We start from the raw sequence: 20,045 nt of genomic DNA on the forward strand, positions 1-20,045 counted from the left end.
CTTTTGGCAACCAGTGTAATCATTTGCAATGAAAGAAATAGGTTTTATTCTATTATTCTACCCTATGTAGTTGTCCTGTCCTTGTCTTTTTCTCTTTTTTCTTTTCTGTCTTTCTTTCCCTCCATTGACAAATGCAATCTGTACTAGACTCAATTTTTTTTTTTTCTCTAACTGTTCATTTGGTAGCTTTCTTGGACATGACCACAGCTTTTCAAGGCCTTTGTAAAGGTTTGAATAGTTTTCCCTTTTACACTTTCTAAGGGAAATGTTATTTGTTTTTATATTTTGAGAGAGACTGCCAATATGCAAGTAAACACTGAAATCCACATGCTCTGATTTAAAGATTCTTTGCCACTCACTCAAACTAATTTTTGTGAAATGAATTCGAAAATTCAAACATTAAAACTTACCATCTTAAACAATAAATAAAATATTTTCAAGGAGTTCCTGCTTAAAAGCCTTTTGATGATGATATCATACCCTAGTAAAAATTCGCTAGCTTACAATACAGTCAAAATCAGACTACATTAAAGCAAGGATCACTTTGCAATCATGTTTTAAAACTAAGCCAACTGTGCTAGTAAAAAGAGATGAGATTTAATTTCCATCAAGAGTTAAGAGGTTTTTATGCCCACACAGAGTTTACAGATGCCATGTGATTGTATATATAAGTAGCACAGAATATAAATCATATCATTTTGCTCATTACCATGTATAGTTAGAACATAATAACAGCAACAAAAAGTTGCAGGGAGCATGCAGTTCTGATATTTCTGCCCTTCACAAACATGCTGATGCATTTTAATACACATACTGACACAACATCTTCTGCATTTATAGCCTTTCTCTCTGTTGAGATCTGTTTCTGTTTTTCCGACTAGAAAAAGTCTAGCAATTTCTTCAATGCAACATACCTAAACCCAAACTTTATTCTCATGACATACTCTTAAATGAGTATAACCTCTCCACTCACCTCTTCTAGTAATGGTATCTCTATTGATTTTCCTAATCCTTTAGGTTTTAATCCTAGAAATCATTGCTGATTCCTTACCCTCATGACAGCACAGCAGTATCATATTCTAATAGTAATTTCTTAAAAATATCGCTCCCATTTGTATTTTCCTTTCCATTCCTATGGCTTATGTTTAAATACAGGTCCTTAATATTTCTGATTCTACGACAATGGCCCTAATTTCTGCTATGGATCCTGCTCTTTCACTTGTTTCCAATTCATCCTAAATGTGGCCACTAGGTGAATTTTTCTAAAATGCTATTTTATTTATTTTTTTATTAACATATAATGTATTATTTGTTTCAGGGGTACAGGTCTGTGATTCATCAGTCTTACACAGTTCACAGAGCCCACCATAGCACATATCCTCCCCAGTGTCCATTACCCAACCATCCCATCCCTTCCACCTCCCTCCAATCCAGCAACCCTCAGTTTGTTTCCTGAGATTAAGAGTCTCTTATGGTTTGTCTCCCTCTCTGGTTTCATCTTGTTCCATTTTTTCGTGTCTTCCCCTATGATCCTTTGCCTTGTTTCTCAAATTCTACATATCATTGAGATCATATGATAATTGTCTTTCTCTGACTGACTTATTTCTCTTAGCATACATCTTTCTCCTGAAGCAAACCCACAGATATAATCTTTCCTATAGCATAAAGTCCACACCGTTTTTTTAGTCTGTCATTCAAGGTTCTGAACACCCTAACTTCAGTCTCTTTCCTGTCTATCTTCTTTTACGCCTTTACACTTGCCTACTCTCAAACACACTTGCCTTCTTACTATTGCCCAAGTATACCTTACACTTTTGTCTATGCCTTTAGTCACACTCTTTGTTGTTCTTATCTGGAATGTATCAACTATTCTTTTTATATCCAAATCATAAATATTCTTTGTGATGCCTTTAGGTCTACTCCAATCCTTAATTACTCAATTCTTTTGAACCAAAAGTATATATCATTTATATAATCTATTTAAAATTACATACAAGGTTTTTTTTTAACTTTTTATATTATTAAATGGTTTTTATTGTTAATGCCTACATATTGAATATGTAATAGATACTAGTACTTAATGACTGTTTCGTTGATTAAAAACTGGCTCCCAGATCCCAGAGTAAATGCCTTTGAGTCCTCAGTAATGAGGGCCTTATTTGGCTATATTTAGCAGCACCATTAAAAAACTTAGTGATGACAACTGATGCAGAAAAAAATTAGGATATACAGTCAGAAAAATAGCTAGGTTAATTATTCTCAAATGAGGGTTAATGAATAAATATGTAAAATAGATACTTTAAAAAGCAGACTTAATAGTATATTTGAAAAGCAGAATGGCAGCTATATATCAGTGAAGATATTAAAATATTTGGAAATACCCAATAGTATATATTTTAATTTATTTCCCTTTTATGTTAAATGTAGAGCAAAAAATGATAAAGAATTAATTCCTATGGGATTCTCCATACAACAAAGGAAAAAATATTAGCAACTTGACAACTCAATGAAAAGTCTGGGAAAAGTTGGGAAATCCCCTTAGATGATTTTCTTTAAGGATGATCTAAGGATTCTTATTCTACAATGTCAAAGAGGTGAGTGGGTTACTATTAACAACTGTAAGACTTATATAGAACTTGTTATGTGTGAAGCACTGTTTTACATACATTAACTCATAAAATCCTATAACCACCACCTGAAGTAGGTACCATTACTATCATCCCCATTTTATAGTTGAGGGAATTGAGGTACCTAGGGTTAAGGAATTTACCCAAAGTCACGTAGATAGGAAGTTGTGGAACCAAGATTCAAATCTTAAACTAATTTAGTTTCAGAATCTATGCCTTCCTTCCTTTTCCTTCCTTCCTTCCTTCCTTCCTTCCTTCCTTCCTTCCTTCCTTCCTTCCTTCCTTCCGTGGAAATAAGACATATATACAGAAAAAGATAGCATTCTTGAATTTACAAAACAATGAATTATCGTAAGATGAATACACCACCCAGGTAAAGAAGTGGAGGACTGAAACATGAAGAGGACTTCTAAAGTACAGAGTCCATAATCTTATGTTCTTAACCTCTCTCTACATTACCTGTCAGTAGATTTCTGGACATTACTCTCCACCTTAAAGTTCTTACTATGATTTCAGTTTAAACTGATTCAAATGTAGAGTGTTCATTCCTAAAAAGCCATAGGGAGGAATAAAACAAAAAGAAAGGAAAAAAGCCTGAATTTTGAGGTTTTTTTCTTGACAGTTTAAATACTTTTTTAAAAATTTAAAAAGAGAAGAATAGTTATGTAATTCTACAAATCCTCTGGCAAATTCAGTAAAGGTACATTTCTGAACAGGGTAGTGAAGCAGTTTTGACCACATGCAAACCCTTATGGACTTGTTGTAGGTCTCCGCTAGAGGAGAAGGGCTGCAGGAAGTCTCATGGTGAAGCATGCCATAGTTTTCTTTCTAGCCCTCTATTTGTCAGCCTCCACCACCAAGCTATCCTGCAGACACAGCGTTTGGAGTTAAACTGGCTATTTTGTTTCCGTATTAAAGTTCCAGACAAAGTTTGACCTTATATCAGTACTTCAAGGATGGGTAATTACCGTTTGAGACAATTAGCTTATAAATCAAACCTAATGGAAGCAGTCTTTTCTTCAATGGCATGTAGATATTGAAATACTTGGCCTTTTTAAAAAAAGTTATTCAACCAGAGAGGAGTTTGAAGAGTGAAAGTGGAAAAGATGGTATTGCTATTATAATACCATGCTAGCAGAGGGCTATTTAATAGGAATACATGTACATATTTAACTGTTCATGACACACTTATACTTTTTTGGAAGAGCATGGTACTCAGTATGGTATTGAGCACGTATTCTGTACAAAATATTGTTTGAAGTGAAATATATTTGTTTGTTTCCACCTTTCAGAGATTTATAAGCAAAAACAAAGAAGAAAACCTCTGTGCCTTTTTACACTTGATTTTCTTTTGATACAGAAATTGGATGGTCATACAGCATATTAAACTAAAATTTTATTTATAATCCTTTGATTATTGTATCGTTTTTATATTGGAGAATGAACATACTTATTTTTCTTTTATATGCCAATTAGCACAATTTGGAAACATATGGTCACAGTGCTTCTGCTTTTCCTTCTTACCTTTCAGTTTTTCACATATGAGAAAGAGGATTGTCATCCCAACCATGATTACTGTGGTTCTGTCCCTGTTTAGCTACATATTATATTCCCAACCTGCCTTCTTTCAATAATTTCTTAAAGATGACATTGTAACTGTAACCAAGTAGCCCTTATCCTGTGTAGTTGTTTTTCATCCTGACTGGCTAGGTCTTCCTATAGCCAGATCCCTTGGGTCAATGACTTTCCTGGTTAATTCATCTTTATTCCTATCTCTCAGTCTAGTGCTAAGGCTATTTCTCTACTTCCTTTGTCCTGAGAAAGCAGAGCTCTGTTTTTCTGGATCTTAGGTCAATTTTTGTTTCCTCATTGAAACTACTGCTCTGAGTCCATCAAATCCCATTTTTCAGGACCCAATTCAATTCTCTCCTCTGTGACGCCTTCTTGCCTACCCTATCTAGAACTGATTTCATGATTCTTGAAATTCCTTATATTATTTATTTCTTAATAGTACTTATTTTACATATTACTCACTTGACATATATTCAACCCAACAACTAAAAAACATATTGTCTATTGTATGCCAGATCCCATGTTATGCTTTGGAAATACAAAGGTAAATGAGGTAACTGTTCCAACTGTCAAGGAATTCATAATTTAGTGGAGAAGATAGTAGATATACAACGAACCATTATATGATTTTATAAGTATTACAATAGATGTCTGAAATGCTATGAAAATGTGGATGAAAAATTAACTACTAAAAGGGAGGGGTTTTGTTGTTGTTGTTGTTTAAGTTTGTTGTCATTGTTGTTGTTGTTTTTGTTGTTGTTTTTGAGAGACAGAGAGAGCATGAGTGGTGGGGAGTAGCAGAGGGAGAAGGAGAAGCAGACTCCGCACTGAGCAGGGAACCTGACACTGGTCTTGATCCCAGGACCCTGGGATCATGACCTGAGCGGAAGGCAGATACTTAACCAACTGAGCCACACAGGTGCCCGCCCGAGGAAAGGGCGTTTTATAGAAAATTATAAGCTCAGAGGAATAGAATGAATGAACGTACCCTCCAAGAATCAGTTTGGGGGCACCGTTTCTTCCTGGGCACCTGAGGGGACTAGGTTTGATCCCCTCTCTTCAATGCCTGGGTATCCCTCTACTGCAGCGCTTGCTGTATTATACTGTAATAAACTCTATATTATAGTCTGTCTCTTCTGCTATGCTGCAAATTCCTTGGAAAAAAAAAGACTGCTTATTTTTTGATATCTTATTTTCCAATACCTAGTACTTAACAAAGTGCCTGGTGCATAACAGATACTTTTAAATGTCTTCTGAAATCAGCAACAACAACAAAAGGAGTTGAGAATTGCAAGCAGTTTTTTGTGGTGGAGTGTGAGAGGCATTGGAGAGGGAATGGCATGGCTGGAGATCAGGCTGAAAAGTAGTTTAGGACAAAGTTGTGAATGGCTGATTAACTAGCCTATATAGTGGGCCATGTATATTATCCTTTTATACGCATATTTCTTGCTAGAATATGGTCGTTAGAGACAAAGATTGTATTTTATATGTCATGGTATTTACTTCAGTATCAGGCGTATTTCCTTGCACATAATAGATGTTCAGCAAACCAAAGGAGAGTTAAATCACTAAAAGTGAGAGCATCCACTAAAAGTACTTTGAAAACTATGTTATTATTCAGTTGTGTCAATGATTATGGATTGATAGTAAGGAGTAACAACACTCTGCTCTAGATAATGATGGAAGAAACGTTCTTTTGATCCATTATTTTTCCCTGAACCAAACCTACTTCCATTTTGAAATCATAGAATTATGAGCAAACTTAAAATATTGAAATAGGTATTTTCTTGTTTGTGGCAAATTTTGGAGTCTCCACTTATAAAAATGTATCAAATGATATTGAAACAAACTAATATAGTTTTGTTTTTTACATAAGGTTTTTACAATATGTGCTGGCATCAATATAGAGTCTGTCAAATTGTCTTTGAACTTAGCCAGATAAGATACAAAAAAACTACCTGGCTGGCTATAGCCGCAACTCTGTAGTGAGAATTGATTTACATAGTAATGTGTCTGAACTATTGGAAGATAGAATTTGATTCAGTACTACACTGGTAACTGTTTAACAACCAGCTTTCTAGAAAGGAAGAAACTAACAAGCAAACCCTGATTTGTGGTTTTTGCTGGTTTCAGTGATGTAAATACTTCCATTCTGATCCAAATCCAAGGTACTCACGTAAAATTTCTGAAATGTGTGGTTGGGAAGAGATGCTGACAGTCAGTTCATCTGAACCTGTAGGAGCTAGGCCAGCACATTGCTAATTTGATGTTATTAATAACTATTGTAATTTTTTAAAAATCTAATGCACACCTACTTACATGTCCAACACTCATCTAAATGGTGTATTTCATTTAATTTACACAACAGCCTATGAGGTAGGTTCTACTTTATAATTCCCACTTGCAGGAATCTGTATTTCAGAAAGGTTAAGCAAGCTGCTCACATTACACAGACAGGAAGAAGTGAAGCTTAGATTCACGCATAGACAATTTGATGCCAAAGCCTACTCACTCAAACGCTATTCTGTATTTCTTTCAGGATAAAAAAATTAAATTATGGTTAACATAGTTTTCAAATTAAATGTATTTTGTATTTAATACAAATGCATATAATTCTTTAAAAAGTAGAGGTAAATGGTAGTTCTATGATTTTGCAATGTCCAGCTAAATATTTATTGTGCAATCAACCAAAACAAAGTGATTAATCTCAGCAGAAAAACTGTACAAAATGGAAAGCAATCTAAGTAATAATAAGTTTGTATAATGAAAAAAGTGATAGAAAATTTCCCATCTCGAAATCTTGAAAAGTTTTCTTGGGGAAGTTTAATTGAAAAGAATTCACAATTTTTTTTTTTAAAGAGCTGTTATTTACAATTGCATTAATTCCAAAAATAATGCAGACTCTTGCTATTATTTCAGCAGCAAAGAATCTTTTAACTGATGCTGAAATTTATTAGAACATCGAATGGATGCTGTAAATAGCTGAACATTCCCACCTGGTTTTCTAACACTGAGGGCTCAAGAAAAAGGTTATTTTTGACTAGCTAAACATGCAGAAACTATAATAGTAATAATAGTCCATTAATAAGGCAAGATTTAAAAATGAAAAAGAAGGGAGAGCAGATAAACCTGTGGTTGTCTAAAGAGACAAGATGGCTGTAAACTTTGGAATCACTTCAGATGACTTCAAGTAAGGCTTGCCACTACACCTAAGGCAAATGAACCAGTATATGCCCAAACAGAAGTTGTGAGAAGAGCCTTATATATTTAAGGAAAGATGAGAAGTTTAGCACTGCAGGAAAGCAAGTTGTGTTTTGGAAGTAGATACAGAAGCTGAAAAAACAGTTTGGAGATAAACTATAAAGTACGTTGTATGCCCAGCTTCTTAATTAAGAAAGAAGTTCTTAAGGAAGTAATAACGTGATTAATATTTTAAGAAAAAAAGCACTATACTATAGTAGGGTTGGGTAGAAGTTGAGGGGAGACTAATAAAAAAAATTAGTTTATTACAATATTCTCAGAGATGATGAGCACGTAGAATTAAGTTGAGATAATAAGGATAAAGAATGAGAATTAATTTCAGGGTCATGTTTGATGTAAAACTAACAAGATTTGATGAATGTCTACATAAGGGTTGGATTTGGGGGAAAGAGTGAAAGAAAGAAAATGTTAAGAGCAGTAAAAGTTTCTAGGGTACGTGACGGGGTAGATAATGCTGTCATTAATGAAAACCGAGAATAATGCGATGATTTATAGTTTAAAGTATTTGCACATACATTGTTTCATTTAAGATCATATTTCTGGGGGCGCCTGGGTGGCACAGCAGTTAAGCGTCTGCCTTTGGCTCAGGGCGTGATCCCGGCATTATGGGATCGAGCCCCACATCAGGCTCCTCTGCTATGAGCCTGCTTCTTCCTCTCCCACTCCCCCTGCTTGTGTTCCCTCTCTCGCTGGCTGTCTCTATCTCTGTCGAATAAATAAATAAAATCTTTAAAAAAAAAAAGATCATATTTCTGTTATAAATTACCATTAGAGCTCTGCTGAATGGTTAATCGCACATGTGGATATACACGCCATCATGGTTTTCTGAAATATTTTCCCTCCTAGTGCTGCTTAGTGACTTGATAAATGTGCTATTTATGTTACATACAGCCATATTTGTTTTAAATATTTTTAGCAGTGATGATATTTTCTTCTCTAACCCCTGTATTTGGCTTACATTTTTTGTTAGTGGTTCTTATTAAGTCTTTAAAAAATATTTGTTATCTAGTCAGTCTGAAAGTTTAAGATTTAGCATATTTATTCACCATGTATATCATTTATTAAAAGACATAAAAGAGAAAAACTGCCTCATCAAATATCTGGTCCTACCATTAAACTTAAATAATGTTGGGTGCCTGGGTGGTTCACTCAGTTAAGTGCCTGCCTTCGGCTCAGGTCATGATCTCCAGGTCCTGGAATCAAGCCCCATATTGGGCTTCCTGTTCAGTAGGGCATCTGCTACTCCCTCTGCCCCTCCCCCCTGCTTGTTCTCTCTCTCTCTCTCAAATAAATACATAAATAAAATCTTTTTTAAAAAAAAAACCTTAAGTAATGTTAAATCCAGTAATATTTAAAGTCAATTTTTGGCCTTGATGGTGGTATGGTCTCAAACAAGTCTCCATTTTTAACATATAAAACCAAAACCAAAACAGGAAGCTTAAGACACTCTCAAGACACCACTAAACCCATCTGGATTGGTAAAGGTATAGTAACAATTATATTCTGGGTTTCTTTTTTTTTTCTCCTTAACTGAAGTATTTAATGTGAGGCATTGGGGATTTAAACGTGAATAAATCTTTGTCCCGATTAACATAGAGTCTGGTGGAGAGGATGTAAACAGTACAGTAAGATGTTTTAAGGGTTATAGTACAGTTAAAAATAAAGTTCTATAGGAACACGGATGAGGGTGCAAGTCATTCTGCCTAGGGACTGGATAGAGCAGGGAGGAGGTAAAGCTTTCACAGTAGAAGTCACTTTTGAGTAGAACCCTTTAAGCCTGAATAAGAATTTGTCAGGTGGAGAAAGAGAAGGATGTTGAAAACATGCATGGAAAAGCAAAAAAATAACAAACAGCCTAGTATTGGCAACAGAGTGCAAGTTGTAAAAAAAAAAAAAGGGGGGGGTATGAAGCCAAAAAACATAAGGTAGGACCTAGTTGTGATCTGGCATACCATGCTAAGGACATAAGACTAAGCATTCTGAGGTACGAGTGAATTACTGACTTAACTCGAAGGGTGTTATATTTTCAGTATGGAGTTACCTCATGAGCTCATTCATTCTTTCATTCATTCAGATCTGGACTATAATAAGACAGCAAACTGAAAGGAAGGGCAGGTGCTGTCCTCAGAGCTCAGGTTACTGTTGTTAAGGAAGTAGGAGCTTTCAAAGAAAGGGCAGGTAAGGTGATTAGAAATATGTGACATTTGAAATGGGCTTTGAAGGGTAGATAAGATTTGAACAAGCCTCATTTTTATTTTTGATTCTGATGAGTTGAAGATACAACTTTTTGCATTTCTCACTTATAACTAGTGTGTTTTCAAGGTAGCATTTAAAAAATAAAGCAAAAAACACATAATAGTTTCAACAGGCATTGATTGAAATGACAGTGGTCATTAGTGTAATATTTGAAAAAGTATGTACAGAAAAAAACTTTTTTTCTGTCTTCATTGCTAGAAGTTTCTTTGGGATAGGAAAAAAAAAACAAACCATCAAACCCTGTACATTTCTGTACATGTAACAGGGTCTTAGACCTAGTTCTCAAACAATTGTTGAATTAAATGTAGTACTTCTGGGCTTTATTTGAATTCTAGTCCTTAAACAATCCATAGTTTTTAAATAATGGTGTGATGGAGATCTAAAAAAGAGTATGTTCTTGGAAAACTAGTAAGATGAAGAAACAAACACCAAGTTACAGATCAATCTAGAATCACAAAGCTATGGCATTTAATAGAAAGCTTGTTCTTGGGGGTACCTCCCTGGCTTTCAGTAGAACATGTAACTCTTGATCTCAGGGTCATGAGTTTGAGCCCCACGTTGGGGATAGAGTTTACTGAAAGGAAGGAAGGAAGGAAGGAAGGAAGGAAGGAAGGAAGGAAGGAAGGAAGGAAGGAAGGAAGGAAGGGAAAGAAAGACAGCTTGCTCCTAATATTATGTTAGTGCACTGTTAGCTAAGCAAGTCAATCCTTACGGGCTGATCACAAGCAGAGAACAGATTCATTAGTATGGAATGTAGAATTGTGGAAAGTCTGTGGTAAAAAAAGGAATGGAATTCAAGATACATAGAAGTAGCACTTTGAGAACTCACTGTTGTATAATTTGAACAATTGCCATGTTCTTATTGTTAGTGTTGATGAAATGCTTATACTGCAAGGCTTTCTACAAATTCAAGCAAACATTTCTCTGGAGGAATTTACAAGCCAAAGTAATAGCAAATACCCAGAACTGAAATCACAATGTATCTAAGAGTATTTACAAGACAGGAGGCTGCTGAACATCTTATTATAAAAAGTAGTATGCTAGTCATATCTTGCTATATATGCTCCCATTGGTTCTAAAATTAGGATTCCTCTTGTAGATTATTGTGGTTCTTATAAATTTTTACCAGGGAACATAAAACTGACCAACTTTGAAATAATCATCAAGGGGATTGAGGTTTGTGAGGACTGAATAGGATTCCATGTTTCTTAATAAACACGTATATAATAATAAACATTTTGAAAATCATTTTCTTCTTTATGGAATTGACAAAAAATCAGAACTGACTTGAAATAATAAATAAATTATTCTCAAGACAGAGGAAAAAGAAAAAGAAGGTCCATACAATTTATTAGATAGGAGTCGGAACTGTATCATTACAGTTGGAATAGTTGAAACATATAATTTTTATCTTTAAGTTATTTTGTGGGGAAGGAAAGTTGTTATGTGGAGAAGGAAATCCCACAGCACATATGAAACGATTTTTCTACTGTTTTAAAGTGAAGATTAGGGATGCCTGGGTGGCTCAGTCGGTTAAGGGGCTGCCTTCCGCTCGGGTTGTGATCCCAGAGTCCTGGGATCAAGTCCCACATTGGGCTCCTTACTCAGTAGGGAGCCTGCCTCTCCCCCTGCTTGTGCCCTCTCTCTCTGTCTCTCTCTCTGATAAATAAATAAATAAAATCTTAAAAAAAATAAAGATTAGTAATTATCTGAATAATTATTTCTACACATTTTTCCCCTAAAATATTCAGATTGTTAAATACCAGTGCCTTATTTCCCCTAAACATACTTTATTAGTGAGGTGGAAATCTGATTTTAAATGCCACCGGAATGATTAAGAGCGTTTTAAAAAGTTATCCCAGACACAGAGCGGTTTGGTCCGGTGCTCACAAAACTACACTTTTTTACTGGAGAAGACGCCCTAGAGCAACTGTGGAGAAGCCGCTTCTGAGGAAAACAGAATTTTAGAATTTTAAAAACAAAGTTGTTTCTGTTCTGAAACTTAAAAAGAGAGAGGGAGAGAGGGAGATTCTGACTTTTCCCTTAATTCTACCAGAGGGAAGAAAATATTTAGAGCCGCTACAGTCCAGGCACCAGCAAGAGGCGCTAAAAATAGACAACGTAACGGCCCCGGGTGCTTTGTACTTTGAGGAAAAGAATATCCGAGCTCGCGTGCTTAAGGTAGGGTGGGGGCGGGGCCGGATGGCTGGGGGCGGGGCTGGGGCGTGGTCAGGGCGGGGCTTTCTCTGAGGCTGGGGCCGAAACAGCTTCAAGGGGAATGTTAGGGGCGTGACCAGGGCGTCGAGGGGTGGGGTGAGGCGGAGCCATCTGAAGCAGCTTTTAAAAGACGAGCCGGGCGGGAACCTGGGCAGATCACTTCCGTTCGCTGTCATGTCGCTCACGCAGTCCACGGCGCGGGGTGCCAAGTTCAGGGAGCTTATCTTTTCTTTACCGTCTCCCGAAGACCCTGATTCCCAACCACCCAGGCGAAAGCGGCCCCGTCTTAAGGAACCTGGCAGTGCCTCTGAGGTAGAGTGGAGGCTCCCCTTGGTGCCTCGCTTGTCTGAGGTGGAAAAAGTCTGGCAGTTGTCGCCCAGACCCTTCAGGGCGCCCCTTGTTTCAGCTAATGTGATTTTTGAGCACTCCACAGACTCGTGTGTGGAGAAACCAGTCAGTGGGGAGCAGATAGGTCATCTGAGACGCCAAAATGGCAAATTTGAGATGAATAGTTGTTTGCAGCCTCTCTCCTCACAAAGTTTTGATTCTGGTTTGAGGGCTTCCGGAAGGTCTTGGGAAGCAGGACTGTATGACAAAGAGGCTTTCAGTGGGCAGGGCGGTGATAGAGCTGAAGCGGAGGCCGGTTCGCTTCTGCCCAACGCCTCTATACATGATACACCTGGAGTTAAAAACGCGGATGGAAAACAAAATTTAGTACGAGGGAGAGACAATAATCAGGAAGACAACAGTTATGTAAAACAGACAGAAAACCTATTTTTGGAGGTTACCTTTTGCAAGGAAACCAAATCATCATTTCATGATATTAAGAACAGATGTAAAGCTGACAGTGTTATGCCATCAAATAAAAAAGAAAATAACATTTCAGCATCTACACTAAATATATCAAAATCTGAAAACCAGCCCAGCATAGAAATTGCCAAACCCAGCTATTTTAGAGATAGCAGCACAATAAGTATCCCTGAGTTTCCAACTGATTTAAATAGCAAAATGTCCTCTGTCTATTTAAAGGAAATAGCAAAGAAAAAGAATGACAAAAACGAGGCATATGTTAGGGATTTCACAAACATTTACTGGTCCCAAAATAGACCTGATGTTAAGAAGCAAAAGTTACAGGATGATAAAAACATTGTAGATGCCGATGCAGAAAATATTTTTTCTGCATGCTATGAAAGTAACCACCAGTCACTCAGCAACCAAAATATTTGTGTGAGAAAAAAAGACTTGATCAGTTTAAACTACTATAACCACAGTAGTATCATATCTGATGTAACAGACTCTGAAAAGAATTTCACTATAATACTAGAGAATGCAAACTTGGGAGAAGTAGAAACATGCCTGGACATTTACATATTTACCAGATTAGAAAAATCTCAAAGCCAGGACCATAACATTAGACATGTTTTGGGAAAAAAGGGAGAAAGTGGTTGGATTATGGATAATTACAAGACTCAAAGTGAAAATATTAAAAAAATTGAAGAAAAATTGAATTTTCTACAATTATTAGAAATAGATCTCTTAAGCAAAGAAGATTATCACTATACAAAAGCCATGAATACACATGAAAAACAATCAAAGCCTCTCATGATTGGAACACTTGGTAGCCGAAAGGCTTTAATAATTTTTTTTTGGTTAAATGGTAAAGGAGAAAACAATAATACGCTCGAGTTAAGATATTATACTACACAAAAAGACTTTCATTTAAGCAATATTTTTGGAAGTTTCATTATGGCAATTTTTTATTTTCATGAAAATATTTCAGGAAATCAAAAAGATGATATTTTAACCTGGTATGAAATTTTCAAGGATAAAAAGCAAATTGATCTTCAAAATCTAATAACTAAGACTATGAATGTCAATAGAAAGAATATGTTGAGCATATATTTACAAACCAGTGTTTCAGAACCTTTAAATAGCATATTGAAAAACAACATAGCTTCTTTGCTCAATAACTTTGACTCTTTAACAAGAATTGAAAATGATTCTAAATTAGAGGAGAAATGCATTATCAAATGGATAGTTCACTTTCATTATTCAAAAAACATAGAGGAAAATCATACTGTAAATCTAGCAAGGTTTTTAACTTTTTCAAGACTATTAGAAGATATGAAACCTATGTTAGAAGAAAGAAAGTTATTTAAAACTGATCAAGTTTTTGAAGAGTCTAAGAAAAAACCTATCAATTCCTTCCATCTGAAAACTAAAAACAAACATTTTCCAATTTTTGAAACATATGAAAAAATTCCTCTTTCAATGGATTTTGATGATGTGGATGAAATTTGTTTGACAAAAGAAACTTACGAGAATAAGAGTTGTCCTGAACAATTCATAAATGAGGAAAATTGGGCTCACTGTAGTCCTAATGCTCCTAAAACACACGTTATGTCTGGTTCTCCATTTATACAGAACAACCATAGATATATTAATGAAAAATTTTGTGAAATAAACATGTACAACCAAGATTTAGATACTGAAAGAAAACAGAAGCATAATAAGATCAGTGACTTTAATTTGAAGTGCATATTTGAAGATTTCATCAATATTAGGCAACAGGCCATACCAACAAACCACGACTTAAAACGTAGGGAACAAACCAATCCTAGGACTATAATTGAAGTGCTAAATGTTGGGAGCTTGCTAAGTGGTATCAAAGGAAAAAAACATGACTCAATTTTGAAGGCTGAAGTAAAAGTCATGGCACAAAGTTTAACAAACAGTTGCCAAGTTAACGAAGATATTAGGATAAAAAAGGAAGAGAAAAATAATTTTTATTCAATGGATAGCATGTTTTCTATGCAACCAGTTTCATTAATGAGTAAAAAAGTAAATGTGGAAGAAACTAAATATGTTAATCAAAATAATGTAGCTGACAGAAATGAATATGAGAGCATTTTGCAAGACAGTGAGTTGGCTAATTCAAAGCATTTTCATCCAAAGAATGATTCTACAGAATGTGTTAATCATCAGTTTGAAACTTATTTGAGTCTAGGGAACAATGAATGTTTTCAGGACTTAACTGCAGAGTGTTTATCAACAGAAGCTCCGACAATAGTGAACGATTTTGAGATGAAGAGTAAATTTGACTTAGTACTTGAAGAACTTCATATGTTTCATGAAATCAGTAAGGAAAACAAAATTCTAAGCACTGTGGAAACAAACAATGGGCAAGAAAATTACTTTAGAGAAAATAATGATATTGAGGAGGTAAAAACGGAGATAAGAAGAGATTTGAAAATGGTTACAGTCAACAAAACATGTGAGTCTTCTTTGCACTGTGATGCTATAACGTGTCCTAATACGCCTAAAAGACACCAAACTTTATTTAAATGGAAAACAGTACTGGATCATGAACAGGAAGTTCCAAATGAATATAGCTGTCCAAGAACATTGGAAGAAGAATTTTATTCTACTTCCAACGAAGGTATGAAATTAGTTTTAAAACATTTTTTCTCATGATAAAAAATGTGGCTTTTTTTCTGTGTAGGCCAAATATGTATTTTTTTTTTGAAAAAAGGAGAGAGAGGTAACGAGTTAGACAATATTTACTGATGCACATTATTTTCCTATGAAACATTAAATAATATCCTGAAGTTGAAGGTCATAAGTGATGAAATTTTTAAAAGGAGGCTTGATGAGTCCTGCTTCATTTATCTAAATATTAGAAGCCAATAGGAGGAAACATTTTTGAGAAAGTAATTTGTTTATAGTATTAATATTTTATGTAAAAGTTACTTTTTGCTGTAACATATTGATTTTCATTTGTAGACTGTGAAAAACCTTCACCTAAAAGGTCTGCTTTTTTCTCTGACGAATTTGAGGAAAAATTTAATTATTTACTGAAGGGAGGTAAGATTTTTGGTTATTTTCTTGAACACTTTCTGAGATGATTATTGAGTTTTGTATTTTTAGCATGAGGAGAATATCTTCAGGTTGTTAGAAGATAAATATAAAGATTTATCACTTTTGTAATCATTAATAATTTACTGATGCAAATTCCAATAGTTAAAAATCAGCTAAAAATTGAAATGGCATTTAGAATATTACTGGGAAATGTGCTCTACAAAACTGTTTTTCAATATTTGCAGTGATGCATTGTAATAACTATGTGATGAAGACAGTTTTTTTTTTTTTTGATCCAATACACACATCTAATGTGTATAACATTAATTGGCACAACCAAAAAAGGCATTTATCTAAGTTGGATTTTCATTGATGAGATGTTATTCCCAATTACATATTTATTATCTATGTTCTCTATTCTTTATTATGGGACTCTCTATATGGATATTTTATTTAGTAATTAAAAATTATTATCCTTTAGATGTATTAACATGATCTATGACCATGATATTTAAACTTTTGATTAGTACTAAAAAATAAAACTAAAGAGAAGTTAAACAACTAACTTTGTCCTTTGCCTAAAAGGTCTATGACACCTGAAAAAAAAACACACTAAGTCTAACACCAATGGGAGTGATGTAGGGGTAGGGTTGAAATTAGCGAACTGTTTTCTAAATGACTGAATTTTCATATGGTCAGAAATTGCTGGTATTACACCACAAGACTGGATATAGAAAGAGTAATGATGTAGGTGAAATACGTTTACCAAAACATCTTTGGTCATGCATCATTTCTTAAAATATTTTTCTCGGCCTCTCATTGTCAGTAGGATGCTATCCTTTTATTCAGTCACTTCCAAACTGTATCTGTTTCTCTCTTCTTAGCTTACAATGAGATAATCTTAAAAATTGATCCCATTCCTTGGAAGGTCAAAAGCCCCTATGTAGTCTCTTCTCCCCTGAATAAAGGGAGTAATTGAGAGAACAATACTCTATGAGACTCAAAGCAGAGTGATAGAATTAGCCTGGAAAGGATACCGGTTGTTTCTTCTAGGACAAACAGAAAGAAAGAGATTGGGTTTAGGAATGTATTTTGAGATAGAAAGAGGAATAGGGAGCTCATACTCATATTGTCATCATGGTCATAATTGTAATAATGGAGTGGTTATATGAGGAAAATTGAAGAATGTGCACAAATTGGAAAAGAAATGTTACATATGTTGGGAATATCTGAACCCATAATACTCTATTGTGCCTTCACAAGAAAAAGAGCCTTGTCATGAAATATGAAAAATGTGTGTCAAGAAATATGAAAAATAATATGGACAGCCAGAATTATTTAGTACTATGTTAAGATAGTCATCTTGGATTTACATTCAAAGTGCATAAAAATGGAGTGATTTTCCTGAGACTTGTTAAAATCCATAGTGTAAGGAAAAAGTTGGGAAATGGTGGGAAGTGGGGCTAGTAGTGGACTAATTCTGCCTAGGTAGAGTGGGTGACTGCTTATGCAGCGTGATTTTAAAGGCACTGGGAAAAGGTTGGCTCCACACTGATGCTGAAATGTTTTTGATACTTATCCAGTTGTCCTCATGATGCCTTCAGTTAAATTTCTACCAGTAGTGTCTCCAGTGCATCCTGACCATTTCTCTCTCCTTTCTCTGTGGTGTAGAAAATGCAAGTAGTTTGAAATTATTTTGAACATGTGAAATATGCCAGACAGTTAGTGCACCTGGTGCTTTATATATCATTTAGCACCAAAACTTCCCAAACTTTAATGTATATACAAATCACCTGGGTGTCCTGTTCAATGATTCTGATTCTTTTGTGCGGTAGGCCCTAAGATTCTGTATTCCCAACAAGCTCCTAGCAAATATAGATGCTGCTAGCCTGTGGACCGTATTTCGACTTGCAAGGATTTAGAAAATATTTGAGTTAGTATTATTTCTAGAAGATTACTAATACATATTATGGCTTTTTTTAAACACTGATTTTTTCAACTTATTTTATTTAAGTTCCATTAGTTTACACTGATTTTTAAAATGAATAATTTCTGGTAGTATTCTTGAATGTTTAGAATTGTTAAGTAGTACAAAGCAATAAATTAATCCATTGTACAGTAATAATAAAATGGATCACAATATTCTTGTAAAAGTAGGAAATCCAAGGAGACAAAGAAGCGTATCTTCCTCATAGCCACAACCTGATGACTGTTTAGGGGCATATGCTTTGCAGCGGGCCTGCTCTTGATACAAATTGGTTTGGTGATTTCCTACCCATTGCAAAATTACCAGAAGTATCTGTCATATTAGACCATGAAAGAGGAAAGCTATTCTTTGAAAAAGTAATCAAACAGACTAATCATGGCTTTGTTCTAAAATAATAATCTCATAATGAAGAAGTCCACTTAGCATAAATTGCTGAAATTATCTAATTTATAAACAAATCTAGTGTATCAGAAATGATCCAACAATTTTGTTTTATTTGGACAATCCCTTTTTCCTTAAAAACTGAAAAAAACTAGTAATATGTTTTTTCTCTTGTTTTTATAATTAACTTTATTCTTTTAATGTAGAACAAAGTATCATAAACTGATTTATAGCTATTTTTGTGGTAAGCTGTTTTCTCCCTATTTACATATAGTTACATATTTACATATTGTTAGACTTTGTATTTTATTTCATTAATGTTTACATAGGTAAATACACAGGTTCTGTTTGGTTCAGCTTAGTAGAAATCATGCTGTTTTTCTTTTGTCAGAAATATTAAGTTGATTACACCATTTTTAGTAAAATGTGCTATTATATTAAGATCATACTAATTCATTAAAGCTGGGTTAAAGCTTGATACATTTTTAGCTTTACATATGTACCTCACCGCTTTTTTTTTTTTAAATCTCTGAAAATTAGAGATATTTTTGTGTTTCATTATCAATAATAGTTGATCCTACTGGTCTGGTCAACCGATTGTTGTCCATGAAATGTTTTGCATTTTTTTGAATATGATAGTATGATGTTAAATAAAAATTTCAAAATCAGAGCCCTCCATTTTTACATAATAGATGAAATGCATTTGTGCAGTATTGTTGATAATAATCTCTATTAGAAGCCAAATGAAATCATTAACAGTATAGCCTACTGTTGAGCTTCCAATAGAAAAATGACTTGGTTTTTAAAGCCACAACGTCATGTTAAACTGTGTAGTTTTGTTGTTGTTGTTAAGTCAAACTGCCTGAGTGGAATGCTGATTTTATTTAGTTGCTATTTTATGTGGGCAAGTTACTTAACTTTTTTTCGTGCTGAGGTTTTCACGTTTTAAAAATGGTGATAGGATACATAAACTGATGCATTTAAAGCACTTAGTTCAATGACTCAGTAAATGTTGCTGATGATGATGATAAGTAAAACTTTTTAAGCTTAGAAACTACAAGTAATTTTTATTCCCTCATGCACTTTTATTGTCTTATATTGTAGGTAGTAATTTTTCACATGGAATTTCAAGAGTACTACCTCTTAAGACATGCAGTCGACCAATCAGAATTGGTTTGTCAAGAAAAGCTAAGCTTAAACAACTTCATCCCTATCTGAAATAAAGGCTATGAGAACTTATAAGAAGACACTGGACTTTAATATTTCAAAACATTTCATAAGATCTATAAAACTTTTGTCTCTTACTTTGGTTAAATGCTTTCTCCTGAGTTGAGAGTCTTGAGCTTTATTTATTATGAAGTATGCAGAGGGTTTTGTGTGTGTGTGTGTTGTGTGTGAATTATCTAATTGCCTTTAAATGTCATAAAATATTTCATTGATGTTTTCATATTATATTATAATATATACATTAAAAGCTTTTCATGATCTCATAAAACACATCAACTTATTATATTTCATGATATGTATGTGTATAATGCTTTTATGGAGAAGAGTGATAGCCTTTATAGGTTTCTCAAAAGGATCTGTGACTCATAAAAAGGTAACAAACCACTGTTATAATCTACTTCCCTTATTTTTTCAAGTGAAAAATAGAGGTGCAAAGAGGGTGGATAAGTTTTTAAGAACACAAAATTAGTTTCAGGACTGGGATAGAGGCACTCTCTGAAGAATTCTTTCCTACTTTTCTCTGCACTCACTTTATAATTTTTATTTTGCCCCCCAGAGTCTGTCTTGGCCCCAGAGCAGAATTCTGATCATGTAGTTAATACCTAATAATTTATTCACTCATAAAACAGATACATTTTATTTTATTTTTTAATGACATG

The 20,045-nt window shown here is 34.5% G+C and overlaps 1 protein-coding gene across 1 annotated transcript; it reads left to right on the plus strand.

Annotated features, from left to right (window-relative positions):
• The first annotated feature begins 12,107 nt into the window (after positions 1–12,107).
• On the plus strand, positions 12,108–19,396 carry RAD51AP2 (RAD51 associated protein 2). Its single transcript, XM_026517120.4, has 3 exons — positions 12,108–15,372; positions 15,717–15,797; positions 19,264–19,396. The coding sequence occupies exons 1-3, from the start codon at positions 12,108–12,110 to the stop codon at positions 19,380–19,382; spliced, it is 3,465 nt and encodes a 1,154-aa protein (XP_026372905.2). The 3' UTR covers positions 19,383–19,396.
• The last annotated feature ends 649 nt before the right edge of the window (positions 19,397–20,045 follow it).

The sequence above is a fragment of the Ursus arctos genome, unplaced genomic scaffold, assembly GCF_023065955.2.
Source record: "Ursus arctos isolate Adak ecotype North America unplaced genomic scaffold, UrsArc2.0 scaffold_8, whole genome shotgun sequence".
In the NCBI taxonomy this organism is placed as follows: Eukaryota; Metazoa; Chordata; class Mammalia; order Carnivora; family Ursidae; genus Ursus; species Ursus arctos.

What these genes read in the sequence shown, in the direction of transcription:
- RAD51AP2 (XM_026517120.4), top strand. Translation starts at nt 12,108, where the DNA reads ATGTCGCTCACGCAGTCCACGGCGCGGGGTGCCAAGTTCAGGGAGCTT. An exon ending in TTATTCTACTTCCAACGAAG is followed by an intron (nt 15,373 to 15,716) that starts GTATGAAATTAG and finishes TTTCATTTGTAG; the next exon opens with ACTGTGAAAAACCTTCACCT. An exon ending in TAATTATTTACTGAAGGGAG is followed by an intron (nt 15,798 to 19,263) that starts GTAAGATTTTTG and finishes CTTATATTGTAG; the next exon opens with GTAGTAATTTTTCACATGGA.